The sequence below is a fragment of the Marmota monax genome, unplaced genomic scaffold (genome assembly GCF_021218885.2).
Source record: "Marmota monax isolate L192 unplaced genomic scaffold, Marmota_monax_Labrador192_F-V1.1 WCK01_AAM20220418_F8-fsc00321, whole genome shotgun sequence".
Lineage (NCBI taxonomy): Eukaryota > Metazoa > Chordata > Mammalia > Rodentia > Sciuridae > Marmota > Marmota monax.
In genome coordinates this window covers 696,310-715,090 of record NW_026694856.1, presented here as the reverse complement: position 1 = coordinate 715,090, position 18,781 = coordinate 696,310, and the positions used below count along the sequence as shown (strand labels likewise).

Genomic DNA, 18,781 nt, shown 5'->3' with positions numbered 1-18,781 from the left:
CCCTGTGGCACTTAACCATATCACTATCAGTAACTCTTCTTTCTGTGCAAATACCTCCTGGGCTGTTTCTAAAACCAAATATCTGATTATGAACTCAGGTAAGTATGTACCCTGGGCTATCCTGCTTGAAGCAGATGTTATCAGTTCCATAATCTACATTAACACTGGGTTTCCTTTAGAACACTCTAAGAAGTATGATATAAAACAACAAGAGCAAGAACAAGAATATAGGTGAGATTATATCCACACCTATAATCCCAGCTACTTTGCAGGTAAAGGCAAAGCAAGTTCAAGGCCAATCTGGGCAACGTAGTTGTCAGACTCTGTCTCAATGTGAATTTTTTAAATAAAAGAGTGGAGGATAGAGTTCAGTGTTAGAGTGCTTGGTTACCATCATGAGACCCTGGGTTCAATTCCCAGTACCAGGAAAACACAGATACACACACACACACAAAAAAACAAAACAAGCTTTTCAGTCTACAAGAGTTAAAGCACTATTTAAATAGGTTGCTCAGTTGGAGTACAGAAGCATAGCCTTATATAGTCATAAGAATTACTTAATAAAATCTTGTTCAGTGAAGATGAATACATGAACCTCTTCTGAAGTAAATTTGACCAGACATTAGGCTCTATTAATGTTTATTTTAAAGATCACTTTTTATTGTAACAAATATAAAGTCATCAATGTCTTACAAATTGTCAAAAATGATTTAAGTACAAAAAAAATACATTAGTAAAACCAAAGTTATATTGTATTATTTGGTACATAATTAATACTGTCAACATGCACACCATATGCCAGAAAAGCTCATGCATTATTGGAAGAAAAGAGAAATAAGATGCAACTGCTATAACTGTGTGATTATAAATTCATTGCTTCAGTCAGTTTTCTTTCTTCAGGGATACCATTTACCTGCAAGGTGCAAGAATGAATATGAGCATGAGTTAGGCAAGATACAGACACTTTTAGATTCGGGGCAGTGTGAATTATGGCAAGAAGAAATTTTCTATCTTCTTAACATAATTTAAAGTAATTACATTGCATTATTTCTTTGCATTTCATTAAAGAACAATTTCTAAATTAGCCGTCCCCTCCCCTTCTTGGACCAAAGCTGAAATGTTCTGTATTTCTCAAAAGGTATGGCCTGAAAATTCCTCCCACAATAAACAAACAGAAAGAGGTTGCCTGCGGGATGTATGACTGTACCTTTTAATCGTGGCTTTTAAAAAATACCATGTGGGTTGGAAGGGCAAGAGAAAATGAGAAAACCTGAAGGGACATCAAACCTAATGGCCTGGGCCTGGGCCAGAAGGCAGTGCTATTGTCAGCTTCTAACTGCTCTATTATCCCAGTTAGTGCTCAAGTCTAGGAATACAACGCCAGCAGCTACTTCACTTCTTAAACTTTAGATGAGAATTTGAAAGAAAACAACAAATTACATGAAACAAGCTTCAAAATCTACTCTCCCCTGATAACTTCCATTTGGTAGCTACAAATAAAATTACTTGCTATCCAAGAGACAAATTTGTGCCTAAATTACCTTCATGGCATAGTGCTTAGAGGTACTTGGAAAAAGACAGTTATTGTTTCATGATAATCATGTACAAATGTAGCTGCCTCATTATGGTAGGATAACCAGGATGAAAGAACAGAAAGACTCAACCACCGTACTCATGAAAGTACATAAACAGCACCGCATCCATGCATTTGCAGACAGAACAGAATAATTTAGAAATAGAAAAACAATTTTTTTTTTCATTTTTATAATGAACAGAATGGGAACAAGGAATGTAACTGTGCCCACTTAGCTCCCCTCTCCAGGAGGCCTGACTCCACTTAGTTACCAATGTGTCAGAGGTAGAAACACAACAATTTTTCATAATTATGCAAAATGCTAAGGTGGCCTCTCTTCTGAAGCACTTAGACACTGGAGCCTCATTGATAAAACAAGAAAACAACCAAGAGGAGACAGTGCATTTCAGTCAATAACATGATCCAAATCGCAGAAAAACATAAGGAAACAAGAAGGTAATTGGTCATGGTGCTAACTAAAAATGAGATCCATGCTTTCTTCACTCAAGCAAAATGCCTGCTCCCCAAAACCTGCTTTAGAAAAATAATTTTGAAAATTAACTTGAACATCCTGAACTCCCCTAGGGCAAAGGCTTTGGCTCTTACCACATTGGCTCTGGCATAAATTCTCCTTGTATTTGGAAAAGTTCCCTATTACTAAAAAGCTAACAAGTCTACTTGCTAAAAATCTATTGTGATTATCAAACTGGTAACGTCTGTGAAAATCATCCCTAATATTATCTACGTAAGCTTTCTACTTCTCCTCATGAGTAAGTAAAATATGGATCTTTAAGATATTTTTATATACTTTTTTTTCTAGTAATTATCTCCCTTTTCCTCACCTGTCTCTGAAATAATCAAGAATCAGAAGACAAATATTTCAGGAGTCATAAAAGTCTATGAGATTAATGAGGAAGAGGTTCTCTTATTCCTATTATAGAAATATTCCTTTAATTTTTTTCTGCTTTTAAAAAATAGCCATGAAATTAATGGTAGTAAGGATTCATTTTTTTCTCTATTTAGGTGACATACATTTATAACCAAGTTTGTTTCTTCATCAATCTCCTGAATGCTTACAAAGTAAGCACCACCACATCAATATATTGAACAGTCTTGTTGGAACATATTAGCATTTAATTAAAACAAGTATCAAAATTGTGGGGAAAAATTCTGATAAACATAATATCATAATTAAAATCTGATGAAAATTTTTATTATACTTGCCTCAAATCTTTGAAAAGTTGTCAAACGAAAATCTCCTTAAATTCCCGAAAGCAGTAATAATAGAGAAGATAATTTCTGAATGAAAACATCCAATACATTTCTACATGTGCCTGAAGTTTTTGAGACTAACTTAATAGTTTCCCTACCACAAAGCCACTATTCATACTTAGAATTCCACACCCAACTTACATTTTTAAAACTCTTCTTGCTTTTCCAAAAGAGCTACAAAGGCATTACTGGTTGCCTGGCAATTAGAACTAGGAATCAACCACTAATTAGAAGACAATCATGAATAAGTTATCTACTTGGTACTGAAATGAATGAAATAATTGGCTGTAGAAAATTTTTAGGGACACTTGAAAGACATAAACTTAAAGAAAGCAAGTCTTAGGGAAATAGAATAGTTTAGGGAGAATTGTCCGCCATCTTGTCGTCACTGGTCATGTTATAACAGCTTTCTAAAGCAGCTTTAAAACCAGGACAACCATTTTTCACTTATCCCCCTGAAGCCTCAGTGATTAGTCACAAAGGTTTCCTTTTGTAAGAATCAGTTTCAAGCTGCTCACTTACTGAGACAAATCCTGGATGCATCCAAGCTAAAAATCTTTCATACCAAGGGGAAGAATAGGGTGCTTGGCTGAAGGAAGGGGATTTTATTCAGTCTTCCTTAATTAGACAGGACCTCCATGGATGCTTTTGCTGTAAGATCATTTACTCTGTGTTTATCATTCTGATGCCAATCTATGCAATAATCTAAGCTATTATTCTGAGGTTCTAAGTCTGATTAAGAAATGATACAAGTGTTTTGCCTTACTTGGTGAAGCAAAAACTTCATAAATTATATAGTGCTACAATTATCTTTTAATCTATTAGCTTCATCCACAAACATCTACTTAGTATTTTTAGTACTCACCTGTAGTCTGCTGCTGGGGAATCTGAGTCTGGTGTGGCAAGTTCCTAGAAATGATTAACATTATTGAGTAAAACAGTGTTTGCACACATGTAAATAGAGAGCAGACATATTAGGACAAAAATCTGCAGGAGATAAATTCCCATGTCCTGTAATCCAACATAACTCCTCTCCCACTTCAAGAGTTTATGGATGAGGAAACAGGCCTAAGATGGATAAATGATAGCAATGTTTGATAATATTCATGGAATTTTTACTACATGCTCTAATTTATCTCCTAACAACCCTAAGAGGTAGGTATTGTTATTTTTTCCATTTTACAAATGAAGAAATAGGCTCAGCGGCTCAAGGCCACGTGGCTAGAAAGCAGTGGATAAAGATGTGAACACAGTGATTCCAGAAATTGTGTTCTTAACTTTCATTCTTTCAGATCTAGATCTAGAAACACACACACACACATTCATACATTCATACATTCATACATCATCCCTGGTCATGTCACAACAGCTTTTTAAAAGCATATTACCACCTTCAATCACTTTTCCCAAAACTGTGCTTTTTTATCCTCATGCCAGGGAATGGCCACACACCCAAACATGTTATTCGAAATGCAGAAGTCATCCTCAACCCTCCCCTCTCATTCAGTTCCTACATTCAATCACTTGGGATCTTAATACCTTTCTCCTGATCTCAGCTGAATCTCTCCCCTGCTTCCCTATGGCCACTACCAAGTTGGTTGAAATCATCACCATTGCTCATGTAAATTCTCACAATCTGTCTGACTTATTTCATTGTTCACATTCCTGCTCCCTATAATCCACTCTGTGTATTGCTGTCAGAATGATCTTCTAAAACACAAATCTGATTTTGTCATTCAAATAACACACATCTCATATTCCTTATATCTACCTGCAAATTGAGTTTCAGGTTTCTTAGTGCAGCCAGCAATATTCTGGTCTCTATGAAAAATACTTCATCAGCTTGAAACAGAACAACTAACCACCACAGCCACTACCATGCCCTACATCCAACTAAGTGCACTGATTTGTCTTTGCAAAGTCAACTCAAAATTGGTAACAGCAGACATGTATTACTCTTATGAGTGAAAAATTTCCATAAGGAATGTTATCCAAATATTTATCATATTTATTTCAATTAAAAAATAACATGCCTCCTCTTCTCTAAGAACCCCACCCCTAATTAGGTTACCATTTAGTAAGCATTCATACACAGGTTTTCATGGTATTTCTCTACATATTTCATCGCCCCAAAGTGCCTAATAAATAAGGATCATTCTATGTAATATCTCCAATAGGAATACGCAAAGTTTTAGTGAAGATGCTTACAAAGACTCACACAATACACGTATTTGTGAGCATGCAGATATATCCACTTGATGTTTCAAATTCGGTTATTTCTACTAGTTTAGGAAAATGTGCAATTTGAGTTCTATGTGGAAGAAACTCCAGGAGCCTGCTCTTGCTGCAGAGTAAGGTTTGATCTAAGCCAGAGAATTTCAGGTTTTTGTTTCTCTTCAGCAGTGGAATTCCTTTTAATTAAAATCCTAAGCAGAACTCTGATGTACAAAGGAGATAAATGTGAGGTTTCTCTGGGCTGAAACAAGGGAGCCAGAATTCCTGCCTGCTTTGTTTCCTTTGCCCTATATGTTGGCCCCTAAAGCCTGTCTAAGAAACCTCCAAGAAACAAAGTTTGCAAATCATTGACCTGAAGCATTTCAGCCAGGCAAATATTATGTTCCAAATATAATGCTCTAAAGTGAAAAACGGTGCATGCCAATTAAATAGTGTTTAAATTCTTAATCTAAGTTAATGCCTTTGAGTGATTTTTAAAAAAAAATTGGTTTCATTTTAAATATATTGTTTAAGGAAAAAACAAAATCAATTCTAATTTAAGGAAATTATTTAATAATCTATTCTAATGATGACATTCTTTTTTGCTGTTGTGTATTAACCACACTTATGTCCATGTGGTCTATGGGAGTATTTCTTTTGCTTTGTTCTTCAATATACCACACAATGTATATCGGTTTGGGTCACAAAAGTAAAAAAGATGAAGTTAGAAGCCACAAAAAGGAACTAAGTTCAGATTTAAAGACGGAAAAGCAACCACCTTTACTACCAAAGTCACAGTGCAATTACATGAGCATTGGGGGTTGGGGAAGAGATTCGTAATTGACTGGGCTTATTCTACATTCTAAACTGATAGAGTGCTCCCTCTGCACACCTACACACACCACACATAAGCACTTCTTCACTATCATCTTTAATTCTACCTTGTCCATTAAAGAATTAAACCAACACATTTTTGACAAAGAGGACCAGGAAAGCATAGAACACAGCTATCGAACACAGCTGTGGTTGGTAAACAAAGACACAGGTTTCTTGAAAGCCTAGATTAAGCACACTCCAAACTCAAAATCAGTGTTGGAATGACTGGTTGGATCCCCTCTTGTTGGCCCTCCCAAAGTCCTCTTCTGTGGAATTCTGCTTGGAAATCACTCATCAGTCAATCCACGCCCTGTCATTTCTTCTCTAGCTTCCACATTTTCCTCTTCCACAAAACTGCTAAACTTTCTAAATCACAATGGGCTTAGCTAGGTGACAATAAATGGTTGGTTAAGAAAGTGTCATACACAAACTAGCAAGAAATTCAGAAAAGATACCTGAGAAAGTGATTGTGTGTACTACCTTGGTTTGGGGATTTAAAAATATCTGCAGTGTGTGTCACAGTTGGCTATGTTTGCATGATGCACATGCACTCTGAAATTGCAACTGAAACGATAGATGAGTTATATAGCAAAAGTGCTTATGTGTGCAAAAAGGTGCTCAACCAAAAAAATGTTGAGATTCAACTTCCCCGGTCTAAGGTGTGTACATCTAGCTATTTTTGTGGCTGCCCAAACTTGTGACTGCCTGTGAGTCTGAGTGTCAGAGTGTTAATGTATCTATGATGGACATATTCAAAGTGGTGTATTCCACTAAAGAACTGAAGGGAGGTACCTCCAAAGAGCACTGCTTCAGGCATACTGGAAAAATGCCTACGACTAACTCTACTGGAGTTAAGACGCAGAGAATGCAGGAAGAGAGTGGGAGTGTTTCCATCCTTGCTGAAAGCAGGCTGCTACAGTCAATTATACTGGAGAGTGGGGGTTGACTTCAAATAGAGGCCCTATAATCCTTCGAAGAAAAGACCTTTATACAGTCATAAAACTACTTAGAATAATTAAGTTATTAATGGACACACTGAAAGGTTATAATGTGTAAACCGCAGCATTACGCAGAAAGTTAAGAAAACTAATTCTCGGAATTATTAGCATTAATTATTTTCTAATTTTATTGCCATAATTACATGCATTTAAACAGAAAATTGTGTAAATTAGTCATTGCAAAAAGTTCATTCTTTAAGAAAGCAAAGGTAATAACTTGCAAATTAAGAAATAAGTGATTTGGAGGGAGTACACAATTATTTGTTATTTGTACAATTGTTTCAAGGTAATTTGACATTCTTGGATACCCTGTAGAGTAATTCTATGAGTAAGGTGGATGATTATCAACCAATTACATTGCTACTTGCTCAAAGACTCAAAAGCAAAGTAATTTGCATAAAGCCATAGAATCTATGCCAGACTTGAAAGAAAACGACATTAGTTATGTAGAATACAAAACATTTCTCGTTTGAAATCTTATGAAGACATTTAAAAATGAAAATAGTAATATATTTTAAGAATTTCCCACTATTTAAGGAAAACTTATATTCCTCAAACCTTGATTTTGCCACACACACACACACCAAAAAAAAAAATCTGTAAAAAAGGTGATAAAAAGGTGACTTAGGTCTACAACTACTTTTGTTAAGGAATCAGGTTATTACCTGGAAGATGGAAGGGAGGGAGGAAGATCACAAAGAAACTGTAAACATAATTCTTAATTTCCTTGATTTTAGTTAAAATTAATGTAGTATTCTATATGACATATAAAGGAGAAAGAGACATTCATCTGTTTCTTTTAACTTTCCTCCTGCTTGTATAAAGACAAGCATAAACCTATCACAGCTTTAAATTGAAGCAGTACAAACCTATAGACTCAAAATCCATCAAAGAACATTGCATCTATCCCTTTTAGGGTTTACTCACTGAATTAAAAAAAAAATTTAAAATCAATGCCTCTGAAACATCCCTGATTGCTTGATAATTTTTGTCAACAGGAAATCATTATCTTGCTCCCCTGAAACAGTCTCTTCAACTGATCTCAACTTTTAGTTAAACTTAATTTTTTATTTATGGAATTTTACCATGAATAAAATGTTGGTTCTCATTACCACCAAGGGAAGACATAATGATACAATACTTCAGTAAAAACTAAAATGATTAGTTACTACCTGTAATTAAAAGGCATAATTCTACCTTTATACTTGTTAATTTGCAAAAGATTAGGCACAATCTACCTCCTGTTTTCGAGGGACACCCAATTATCCTGGATTAGGTATTTAATGAATAAGGATGATTTTTGTACAGTCAATTAAAATCTTCCTGGAAAATGTGGGGCACTTTCCCATAATATTCACTCACTACATAAGTGTGCTCTATGAAGACACCTCCCACTCAGGAAAAATCTGTTGGTAATGAAGTGGTTAAAAGAAAATAATAATAAGGAGGCAGATTTCCCCCCTAAAAGGCAACATAATTCCTCACATATTTAACAATATCTTATTTTTTAGAATACTGAATATTTGGGATTCTCCACTAATGTCTTTTTCCAAAAGCATAAAATTGCCAACTGACTATACTTCCAGAGTAGTTTTTAGGTTTTCAGGGGATAGCATTTTTTTCTGTCCCATTCAGACACTGTTTTCTAATCAGGGCTAATCTCTCACTTGCTCACGATGTTTAGTTCAAGCAATTTAAGGAGGTGTGGAAAAGTCTAGAGACTGATATGCTTAAATCTACAAACAGCCTAAACTTTCTAGACAAAACCTACTGCCCTGCTTCTTGTTCATCCTTCCACACATAGTCCTCAGGGGCATTTAGAAAAAAAAAAAAAAAAGTTCCTCCTTTAAAACTCCAGGTGGAGGTCTGTGAGAAAACAAACACTTCTTCCCACTCTCCCTATACCCCCACCAGAAACACCGGAGGCTCTGGATTTCCAAATCCTAAACTTAAGTCCTTTAAATCAGGGATTCTCTACCTTTTTCCTGTTCTTCCATAACATATACCTCCACTAGATTCCAAATCTCCAGACTCAGGCCCCTGAGATCTGCACTATAGAAGTTTTACAGCAACTGACTTGCAATGGTGGTTTGGGAACAACTACATTAGACTCTCAACTTAAAGATATAAATTTCTATGAGTTGAAATATTTTTTCATTTAAATATTTACAAAAGTTTATCTTGAGGGATATCAAGCAAATCTGTAATAGATTTTTGATGTTAAGCCTTTGGTCACAAACATAATCCGTATCCACAACAATGATTCTTTGGGCAAAGGCAAAGTACACTTAAGAATTACTTTACAATGTGATTTCCAGAAATGAATTGTAAATAAGGAGACTGCCAGTGGGGATAAAAAAATTTTTCTACTATCCATAGTAACATTTATTTACTACAAAGATAGCTGCAAAGACAACTTAGTACAGGTGATGCAGAAAGTCTGACCGGATAAGAGGATGCGGACATTCTACAGAACAGCCGGCTGGAGCCTCTAACCACAATCGAGGCCACTGGATACAAGGAAGGTCTAACAAACTGCCCAGACCAGAGAAAAGTAGGGAGATATGATGACTGCTGTGTCCTAGAGAGTATCTTGGAAAAGAAAAATAACAGTAGTGGAAAAACTAGTGAAATCTCAAAAGAAAAGTCTGAATCTAGGTAAGAGTAAAGTACTAATAACAAGTTCTTCGTGGTGATTATCTATGTGCCATGATCTACAAGGTGTTCACAATGGGAGAAACTAGCTGATAGTATTTGAGAAATGTTTGTATTGTCTTTGCAGCTTTCTTGTACCTCTAAAATTAAAAATATATATTAAAGAATAAGTACATTAGCAAAGTAAATTGACCTTATATTTCTAAGACTATGTGATAATTTATAGCCTGTTCATAATTCTTCTGTGATTTGAGAAGCAAAAGGAACACTACAAAATGAAAGCTCTCCTTTCTATGTGCTACATTTTCCAATTCTACCCTAGCTTCCCTTTCTACCACCTCTTTACTCTAAGCTAGATCCGAGATCCCTGAAGTCAATGACCATACTATCTATCCCTGAGTAGAGATCAGGATAGGTAAATAATCTAATCTCAGCACTGACCTAATTTAGTTTTGTCTCTTATCGCTGTCTCAAATAAATCATCTACAAATGATTAAACACTTTTTTTTTTGCTGGATAATTCACAGTGCCAATCTGGAGCCCTGTAAAGCATTTTATCAAAAAGGAAAATATTATTATGTAATTGACAACAGTGGCAGCCCCTCATTACACAGCTGTCATGAATTCTCTATACCTCTGATGTGAATCAACTTGTTCAAAATACCAAGCTAACATCTATGTATATTTTATTTTTCCTTTCTTTTTTGCAGTGGTGGGAATTGAACTCAGAGGCCACTGAGATATATTCCTAACTCTTTTTATTTTTTCATTTTCTGAGACAGCATCTTATTGTGTTGCTCAGGCTGACCTTGAACTTGTGATCCTTCTGCCTCAGCCTCCTGAGAAGTGGGATTAACAGGCATGTACCAACTTGTCAAGCTATACTCAACTTTGAATGTTCTTGAGTCTTGCTTAGACACCCACATAAATATTTAGCCATATCCTTACACCAGAATGTTTCTGGTGTCAAGTCTGAAGAATAAACACACAACATCCAGTAGCTGGCCAAGTTATTTAATAATGATAAATTCAGAACACTTAGTATGACTATGTGAATATGTAAAGATGAAACTCATGCCCTTTTGAGAAAGGGTTAATTAGTAAATACAAGGTAGCATTATCCAAGCACATACCTAGTTATCAGGTACTGTAATGCCTCATCAAATACAATATCTCATTTTAGTTCTGAGAATTCAGTTCCATCCAAATGACCAAAATATTTATATGTCTATTTGATGCTGAAATAAAACTTTTAGAAAAACAGCTATGTTTTTCAGTTGAAGAGTAAAAGTTGAATTTGTGTAAAGGACAGCTATGATGAACCTGATACAACGAGTCCCCTATTATCTGGCATGGTTGGAAAATGAGGTTAATCACATATTCTGGCTTATAGGGAGTTACCATAGAGACCATGCACATATTATCCATTTCCAAGAATAAAAGAAAGATAATATACACTCAAAACTGAAACGACACCGAATGTAATTTAATTTTCCTCTGATGAGTCAGACACACTTGATGATCCTGCAGTACCTCAGAATAATCATTGTGAACATCATCAATTATCTATGTACCCTATTTATATAGAAGTGCTAGTTAATGGAGCTTTTCCATTAGCAGAAATTTGAATAATACAAAGGTTTTCAGAACTTAAAAACACATGTAGGTTGAAATTGTTGCAAATTCAATATAATAACCTATCGCATTTGCAAATAGATCTGATCGACATAATGACAGTATTGATGGGGTTATGGAAGGACCAGGAAGATGCATTTGGTCTTAAACCAGACAGAAAATTTTGCTTGTATATTACAGTAAAACATTGCAAAATTCTAGTCACAGGAATCAAGATAATTTTGATGGAACTATTCTTATTCTCATATATATGGTTAAAAAGGATAAAATGATAAAAGTCTTAAATGATATAAGTCTTAAAAAAATGACAAAAGTCTTTTTTCTCCTCCCTTAGAACTTAATTAGCAGTAGAGTTTTAATTACTTACAAACATTTTCAATTCCCCTGCTCATTATAGTAGTTTTGTATTCTATAATTTTAGAGCAATGTTAGCTTAATACCAACCTTGTTTCATGGGTTCACAAAGCACACACAAAACCTGGTTTCCAAGTATATTTGACTGTTTCATTTCCTTTTTTTTTTCTGGTACTGGGGTTTGAACCCAGGGGCATTCAACCACTGAGCCACATCCCCAGCCACCCCACCCTTTTTAAAATTTATTACAGACTGGAATTACAGGTGTGTGCCACCATGTCCAACTGGCCATTTCAATTTTAAAGACTACCTATTAATATTTCACTGACACTCTAAACAATGTAAGAAATATTAGTCAAAAAAAAATAAGGAAAGCTAGTCTCAGCAACTCAGTGAGGTCCTAAGAAACTTAGCAAGACCCTATCTCAAAATAAAAAATGAAAATGGCTGGGGATGTGGCTTAGTGGGTTGGATCCCTGGTATCAAAAAAAAAAAAAAAAAAAGAACATATTCCTTTCATTTTAAAAATTAATGATAAAGTCATTCCCAATTTTCATTTCAAAAAGGCATAAGATATGGCTAAGTTGTGCATTATTACAATGTTCTTGAAATTTTACTAATGATAATCCGTGACTGATCTTTAGAGAGCATAGAAATCTCTCTCATTCATTCACCACACCTAAATTCTGTGGAACTGAAATACTTAGTTCAACCTGGCATAATGTTTCCAAAAATCCCAGATTTTCTATGTCTAATTTTCCTGCATCGTTGAAAAAAAAAAGACTTGAAGTAATTATTCTCTCTCTCTCTCTCTCTCTCTCTCTCTCTCTCTGTCACACACACACACACACACACACACACACACAATCTATCCTTTGCTTATATGACCCCGAGTAAATGATGTTAGAGAACTTTAGGAAGGTATTTATAACATATTTGAATTTCCAAAGTATTTTGAACAAGTTCATCTAGACTGACGGTTTACACTATCCATCTCCATCATTGTTTAATCTTTAAATATTACGTGCATTTTACCTGATTACAAAATAAGCACTCTTGATGGAAAAGGTACCCAGCCTGGTTTCCAGACACATTTTTAAACCATGTTTATTTTCATATTATAATCTAAGGTGTGTGGGTAGTGGGGAGAAAGAGAGAAAGGGAGATCTTTTTTTGCATATACATTCCATTTACCTTGAAAAATAAGGAGGACCTCATAAGTCACCTTTGTGACTTTCAGCACTTTGGGCAATTGAATTCAAGTAATTTAACATATGATTTAAAAAAAATATTCTTAAAAATAAATGATAGCTTGTGCTAGGGTTGTGGCTCAGCAGTAGAGCGCTCACCTAGCATGTGAGAGGCACTGGGTTCAATCCTCAGCACCACATAAAAATAAATAACTAAAATAAAGGTATTGTATCCAACAACAACTAAAAAATAAAAACTTTTAAAATATGATAGCTTTACCCACTATTTTATGTATCAAACTCCAGCTCTGAGACACAGAAAATTCCTCAGCCTCCCTTCCCATATACAGTCCTTTTCACAGTCCTCCGGCAGGTTCTCTGACCAGATCTTCCAAAAGAAGAAAAGGTTTAAGATACTAAAATATGTTTATAGTTCATACTGAAACTGCTCATTTTGATATACAAGCAGACCACACACAAAAAAAAGAAAAAAGAAAAAAAAACCCTAAAATCCCTGTATCCTGAAAAAAAAAATTAGATGACATAGGGCTATGATAATAAAAAGAATAAAAAAGATTAACAAAACCAAATAGTTCCAACATTCTAAAAATCCATCAGTTTGCAATGCTTTCATACATGGTTCTCTTTTCATAATTAACTCATTTTTAAGCAAACATATATAATGGTTTATTATCAGTATTAATGTCTTAAACATTAAGGTGAATGTAGTCTTGTTTGGATTACTGAAGAAGAAAAAGAATTTCCTTGAAGTATTTCTACTCTGTTTGTTTCAGGCTAGTAAGAATGCTAGCTACATTATCAATGAACTTTTTGTATTGTCTCTTCCAATTATAAACAAAAGCAAAATCAAGGAAAGCTCTGGTCTTTATAGACATTAGTAAGTATATATGGGCACTTTAGTGGCTCTGGTCTGAGGCAATACTTACTGCTGTGTTTGCATCAGGGGCATATTCGTGCTATCGTAGCTGTCTGTGTGTAGAGGAGGAATGATCTCCCCAGTTACGGGGTGAAACACAGGAAGTGTCGACAGGGGCCATGCTATCTCTCTGTTCTTGGACATATCTCGTAGCTCCTTTGTAGATTTCTGAATAGCACTATGATGGACCAATTGGATGCTATGTCAAAAGAAAAGAAAAACAAACAACAACATATATTTAAAATCACATATTAGCCTGCTACTTCATCAATTTTAAAAAGTTATAAAAATGATTTTTCTTCTAAAATAATAAGACATTATTGTACTTTGGGCATTTTATACATCTCACAAACTTTTAACAGAGCAGAACTGAAAATTACAAACTGATTCTGAAGTAATCTCAAATTAAACTAATCTATGAAGCACTGTGTTCATATTACAGCCCTTAGTAACAAACTAGTTTTCTATTTAGTTTCTACGATTAAGATACAACTACAATAACTTTTATTTTGTGGCTTCTGGTGGGGCATTTATAAATACTCACAGGAGTTTCATTTTATAGTAGGTTATTATTGTAGATTCAGGAAAACTTGTATGAAAGGTCTTTTCGTCTGTTCTCTGGTTTATAGAAATGCAGATTGGGAAATCACATAATATAAATGGCAAGTTAATATTCTGAATCTGAAGTATTTTAGGTTTAACTTTTTATCTAGGTAAGCTTAGTTTTCAAACCCTTTTTATGTTTAGTTTCTACCCCTCCTAAATATCTCTATTTAGAAAGCAGCTTTCACATTCATAAAATAAACTATAAAAGATGATGAATGAAAAAAAAAGCATGACACACATGTATGGAGCATGATGAGCAATGGAGAAGTGGAAAAATGATAAAGAACAGGAAAGAAGACACTTACTCTGGTGTTTGCATGTTTCTCTTTTCCCTAGAAACAAAACAAAATTTATGAATTAAATAATAGCATTGATATTTGGAACATTAAGACTATATGCTCATGGAATCTTGCATGATGTGGAAATGCTGACAGTGTTACTTTTAAATGCAACCAGGCAGCATTTGCCACCAGGTTTATGATATTACTTGGATGAATACACACACAGCGATGGAATACTGATGAGAAACACACAGAAAATGAAAAAAAAATGGAGATTAAGAATCAAGCTCTTGATTGAAATAAATTCTATGACATAATGAAATCAGGCTATATGTAAAAAATGGAAGAACTTGTTACTTGCTGCTTTATTAATTTTTTATCCTTTGCTTTGTTACCCTGACTTCCAGATAATCTCAGGAGGTTACCTTAATTGACATAGATGTCCTGAAAGTACTAACTATTCATGAAGACTCATTACTCAAATTTTAGCTTATTTTTCTTAATTAACTCCTAAACTGTTTTTTTAAAAGATATTTTAAACATTTAGATTGTGACACCCTGTTTGACAGCAGAATGATTTCAAGAATGCTGACCATCACTCTGTTCAAACTAAGACAATTCGTTTATTTAAAGTGCAATTACCATGTCAATAGATTCCACAGTCTCTGCTCACAAAAGATGGCTTGTGTAACCAAAGTATCTAGTCTCAATTATTCTTGGGACTGTTTTGCCAGCATGAATTTATATCTAGCCTTAATAATTTTTGAATAAAGTAATTATGGGCCCTAATTTGGTTTACTAGACTCAAAACTATTTTAATTCATTTTAAAGGAATAAAGTACTACAGTTTGACTTGAACACAATTTCAATTCATTTATAAAGTATCATATGAATTAAATGAAACTTTGCTCTTAATGGAATCATCTAGGTTGCTATCTTAGCAGGCTCTCTAATTTTTTTATTAGTGTTTTAAAGTACTCACACGCCTTCCCGTCGGCAGCACATGATATAAGCAAGTATTAGAAAAAGGACCAGTGCTACTGCCGAGGGCACAGCCAGTGTAATTAGGAAATCCGTGTAATAGTCTCTGCTTTTCAAAGAATCAGAAGGGGGTTTGTACTCTCCACCATCAGGCAAAATCCCCTCTCCACGAATCACTTCCTGATAAGTGGACACTTGCTTTGTTTTATCAACCTGATACAAAAGAAGACAATTATACACCAAATTAATAGCTGCAAACATTAATGAGATTTTAAAGATCTAGACACACCAAAACATTCTTTGACAAATTACCTTAAAAAGCCATCTTTTCCAATTATGTTATCACCTTGAATTTCCAATTATTTATTGGAGTCAGGAAGAGATAATGAATGAAAGTAATAAAGGCTTTATCTTGGCCTATTTTCTGCATAATTCTCTCAACATATATACATTTGCCTCACGTGCAGACATACATAATAAGTGTATGTACATGTGTGTGTGATTTTCTGTTTCCTCCAAAGCAGAAGTTCTTTACAGTACTGTGTAAATTTCTTGTTTTCTAGTGACAAACCTCAGTGCAGATGTTAACAAACCACAAAATGGCTGATGAACTGGTATGGAGGTTTAGTTTCTAAGGTCAATCAGTGAAAGAGAGGAAAAGAAAAACAAAAAGGATAGTTTCCCAAACTGTTCTTGATCTTTCTGCAACCCAGCTGACACATTTTTAGAAAAGATAGTTATGGAATATGAGACCCTTCCAATGCTATAGTTTTACTAAATTCTATCCCAGGATCCAAGAAATGCAGACTTGCATTATGTTAATTTACCTCCATGTTAATGAAACTGCTTTCACAACAGAGTTGTATTTAATGATAGTATGGTTTTTAGTAAAGGATGCTAAAAAGGTACCTGTGTAAAATCTGTTGCAGCATTTGCTACCAGAAAAAAAAATGTTGGGGAGAATTATTTATGGCATTACTTAATATCCTCTCCCAAAAGACTCCACTTGAAGAATTTTGTTAATAATGCAATGCTTTATTTCTGCCAAGGAATTGATGTTCTGTGTCCTTCTTAAGAATGGGAACTAAATAACTGATGAATTTCCTTTTTAAAAAAATATTTTTAGTTATACATGGACACAGTATCTTTATTTTTTTTAAATTTATTTTTATGTGGTGCTTAGGATCGAACCCAGTGCCTCACATGTAAGAGGCAAGTGCTCTGCCACTGAGCCACAACCCCAGCCCTGAATTTCCTTTTTTTATCCTGGACATTAGTATACTTGTTTTCAAACATGACTTTACTATCTATTATAAAGTTTAGGTCCCAATATTATCATTTTTTAAATTCTCTATTATATTTATTATATGACTTTTATTTAAGCCTTCTGAAATCTTTTGTGGCATATAAACAACTACATGTAAAATTAAAAAATGAAAATTCCCAACCTTTCCATTATCGTAAAAACTAAAATCTTCAGCATAAGTCATTTTTAAGCTTTCAGAAATCAGATAATATTCCTACACAAAGGCTCATGTTACAACCCCAAGTAAAATAGCATTGCTAGGGTCTGCCTCTGACTCTGTTGAGAGGAATCTATTTAAGTTATGATAGCAGCTGCTCAGTCCTTCACACCCTTGTATGTTTAGTACCATGACTGAGTTTTTCAAACTCAATATTTGCCTCTAATGCACATAAACCATAGCAAGAGAACAATTTAATTTGATTTAAGAAGGTAAAGGGCATTATTTCTCTAAGATGCCAAAGACATGAGAAGAGTAGTTCAGGGCAATAGGCCACAGGGAGTGCTAAGTATTGCAACGTGAGTAACATGTTCTCCAGTACTGGAGCCTGGCAAGCTGCCTGCAGTGGGCTCTCTAAGACATGAAGTGACAGTTGTGTTTATGTGTCAATAACTTTGTTCAAATGTCAACTTTAAACTTAGATCTAATTCATTCGCTGCCAATCATAAAGAGCTGACAAAAGTTAAATCTAAAGGTCACAAACAAATTAAGACAACTTTGGTACCTCTCAGCAGGATCACAATATTATATAGAGATATACAAAAAATACAACTAGTATACACATATAAAAGTATTTTATATATATAATAATATATATAGATATATATTTATATATATAAAACTTAACATTTTTCTAAATCTTACAGCATGCAAATTAAAAAGTGGTATAAAATATAAAAATATTTGATGTTTATGAATTTATTCTTAAGAATGTAAGTAAGATACTAACTTTCCTCACTTGGAATTGTTTCTTGAACCTTAAACTTTTCACACAATTTGTGTTTCCAGGACATTGATAGCATAATATTGGCTTATTTTCAGATTTATTATAGTACTCCATTCTCTCCCTCCAAAGTAAGATAGTGGGAGCAAATTTCAGAAGAGACTTTTACACAAACCATGCTGACTCCATAAGCTGTGCTGATTAACAGCAACCTGCAAGTCCAACAGGTTCATTTGGACCACCTGTCAAGCTAATCCAACCTCAGCAACTATTCAAAGGTAAAGTGAGAACAATAGTGGAGATACTCTTTCCTAAATGGAGGCAGTGTCAACGAATTTACCAAATCCTTAAAGTCAAGCAAGTCCATTGCAGTTAACAAAGTAAACACAGGATTTGTTTCTAAAAGCTATTCAGGTTTTAGTCAAACATTACGTCCAGCCACATCCCTCCTAACTAAATTTGCAAAAATAAAAGTAAGCAAAAACTCACCAATGAAATTTTGCACCAGTCAATGTAAAATTGAGTACGAAATTTTTTATCACATGTTATTACAGGCTCCATTTCTTGACTGCATCTCAATTGATTCTGTGGATTTTCAACTTCTCGTAAACAAGAAGAAAATGGGACATCGGCACCAACCATGACATAAACACTGTAAAAATGTGAAACTCTCAAGTTATCCTTTAAGAAAATTGAAAACACTGAAAAACAATCTCCCCTGAAAGCAGGATTTATCCTTTTGAATTGAGGGATTAACTAGAATCATCCCTAAGGTAAGAGCCTAGGCTTTAAAAGCAGTGATTCATGTAGGGGCTTCCTTTCAGTCATTCCTCCATTCAACCAATATTTACTGAATGCCTTGGTGTACCAGATACTCTCTGCATTCTACATTAATTTCCAGAAATTGTATTTCATCCTTTTTATTTCATTCAAAATAGTCATGGTCATATTCTGACTACTAT

General features: G+C 34.5%; 1 protein-coding gene across 8 annotated transcripts in view; it reads right to left on the bottom strand.

Annotated features, from left to right (window-relative positions):
• Positions 1-622: 622 nt before the first annotated feature.
• Sgce (sarcoglycan epsilon) overlaps positions 623-18,781 on the bottom strand; it is a 70,122-nt gene continuing 51,963 nt past the window's right edge. For 2 of the 8 annotated variants that reach the window (XM_058573236.1, XM_058573238.1), the window contains 7 exons: positions 18,309-18,471; positions 15,574-15,785; positions 14,616-14,642; positions 13,715-13,903; positions 3,711-3,754; positions 2,798-2,832; positions 623-913 (listed from right to left, as the gene is read on the bottom strand). In XM_058573236.1, coding sequence (XP_058429219.1) covers positions 863-913; positions 2,798-2,832; positions 3,711-3,754; positions 13,715-13,903; positions 14,616-14,642; positions 15,574-15,785; positions 18,309-18,471 — 721 coding nt within the window. In that variant the 3' untranslated portion in view covers positions 623-862. Of the gene's footprint in view, positions 914-2,797; positions 2,833-3,699; positions 3,755-13,714; positions 13,904-14,615; positions 14,643-15,573; positions 15,786-18,308; positions 18,472-18,781 lie in introns of those variants that run through there. The other 6 variants (XM_058573237.1, XM_058573239.1, XM_046426390.2 and 3 more) reach the window with 4 other exon arrangements.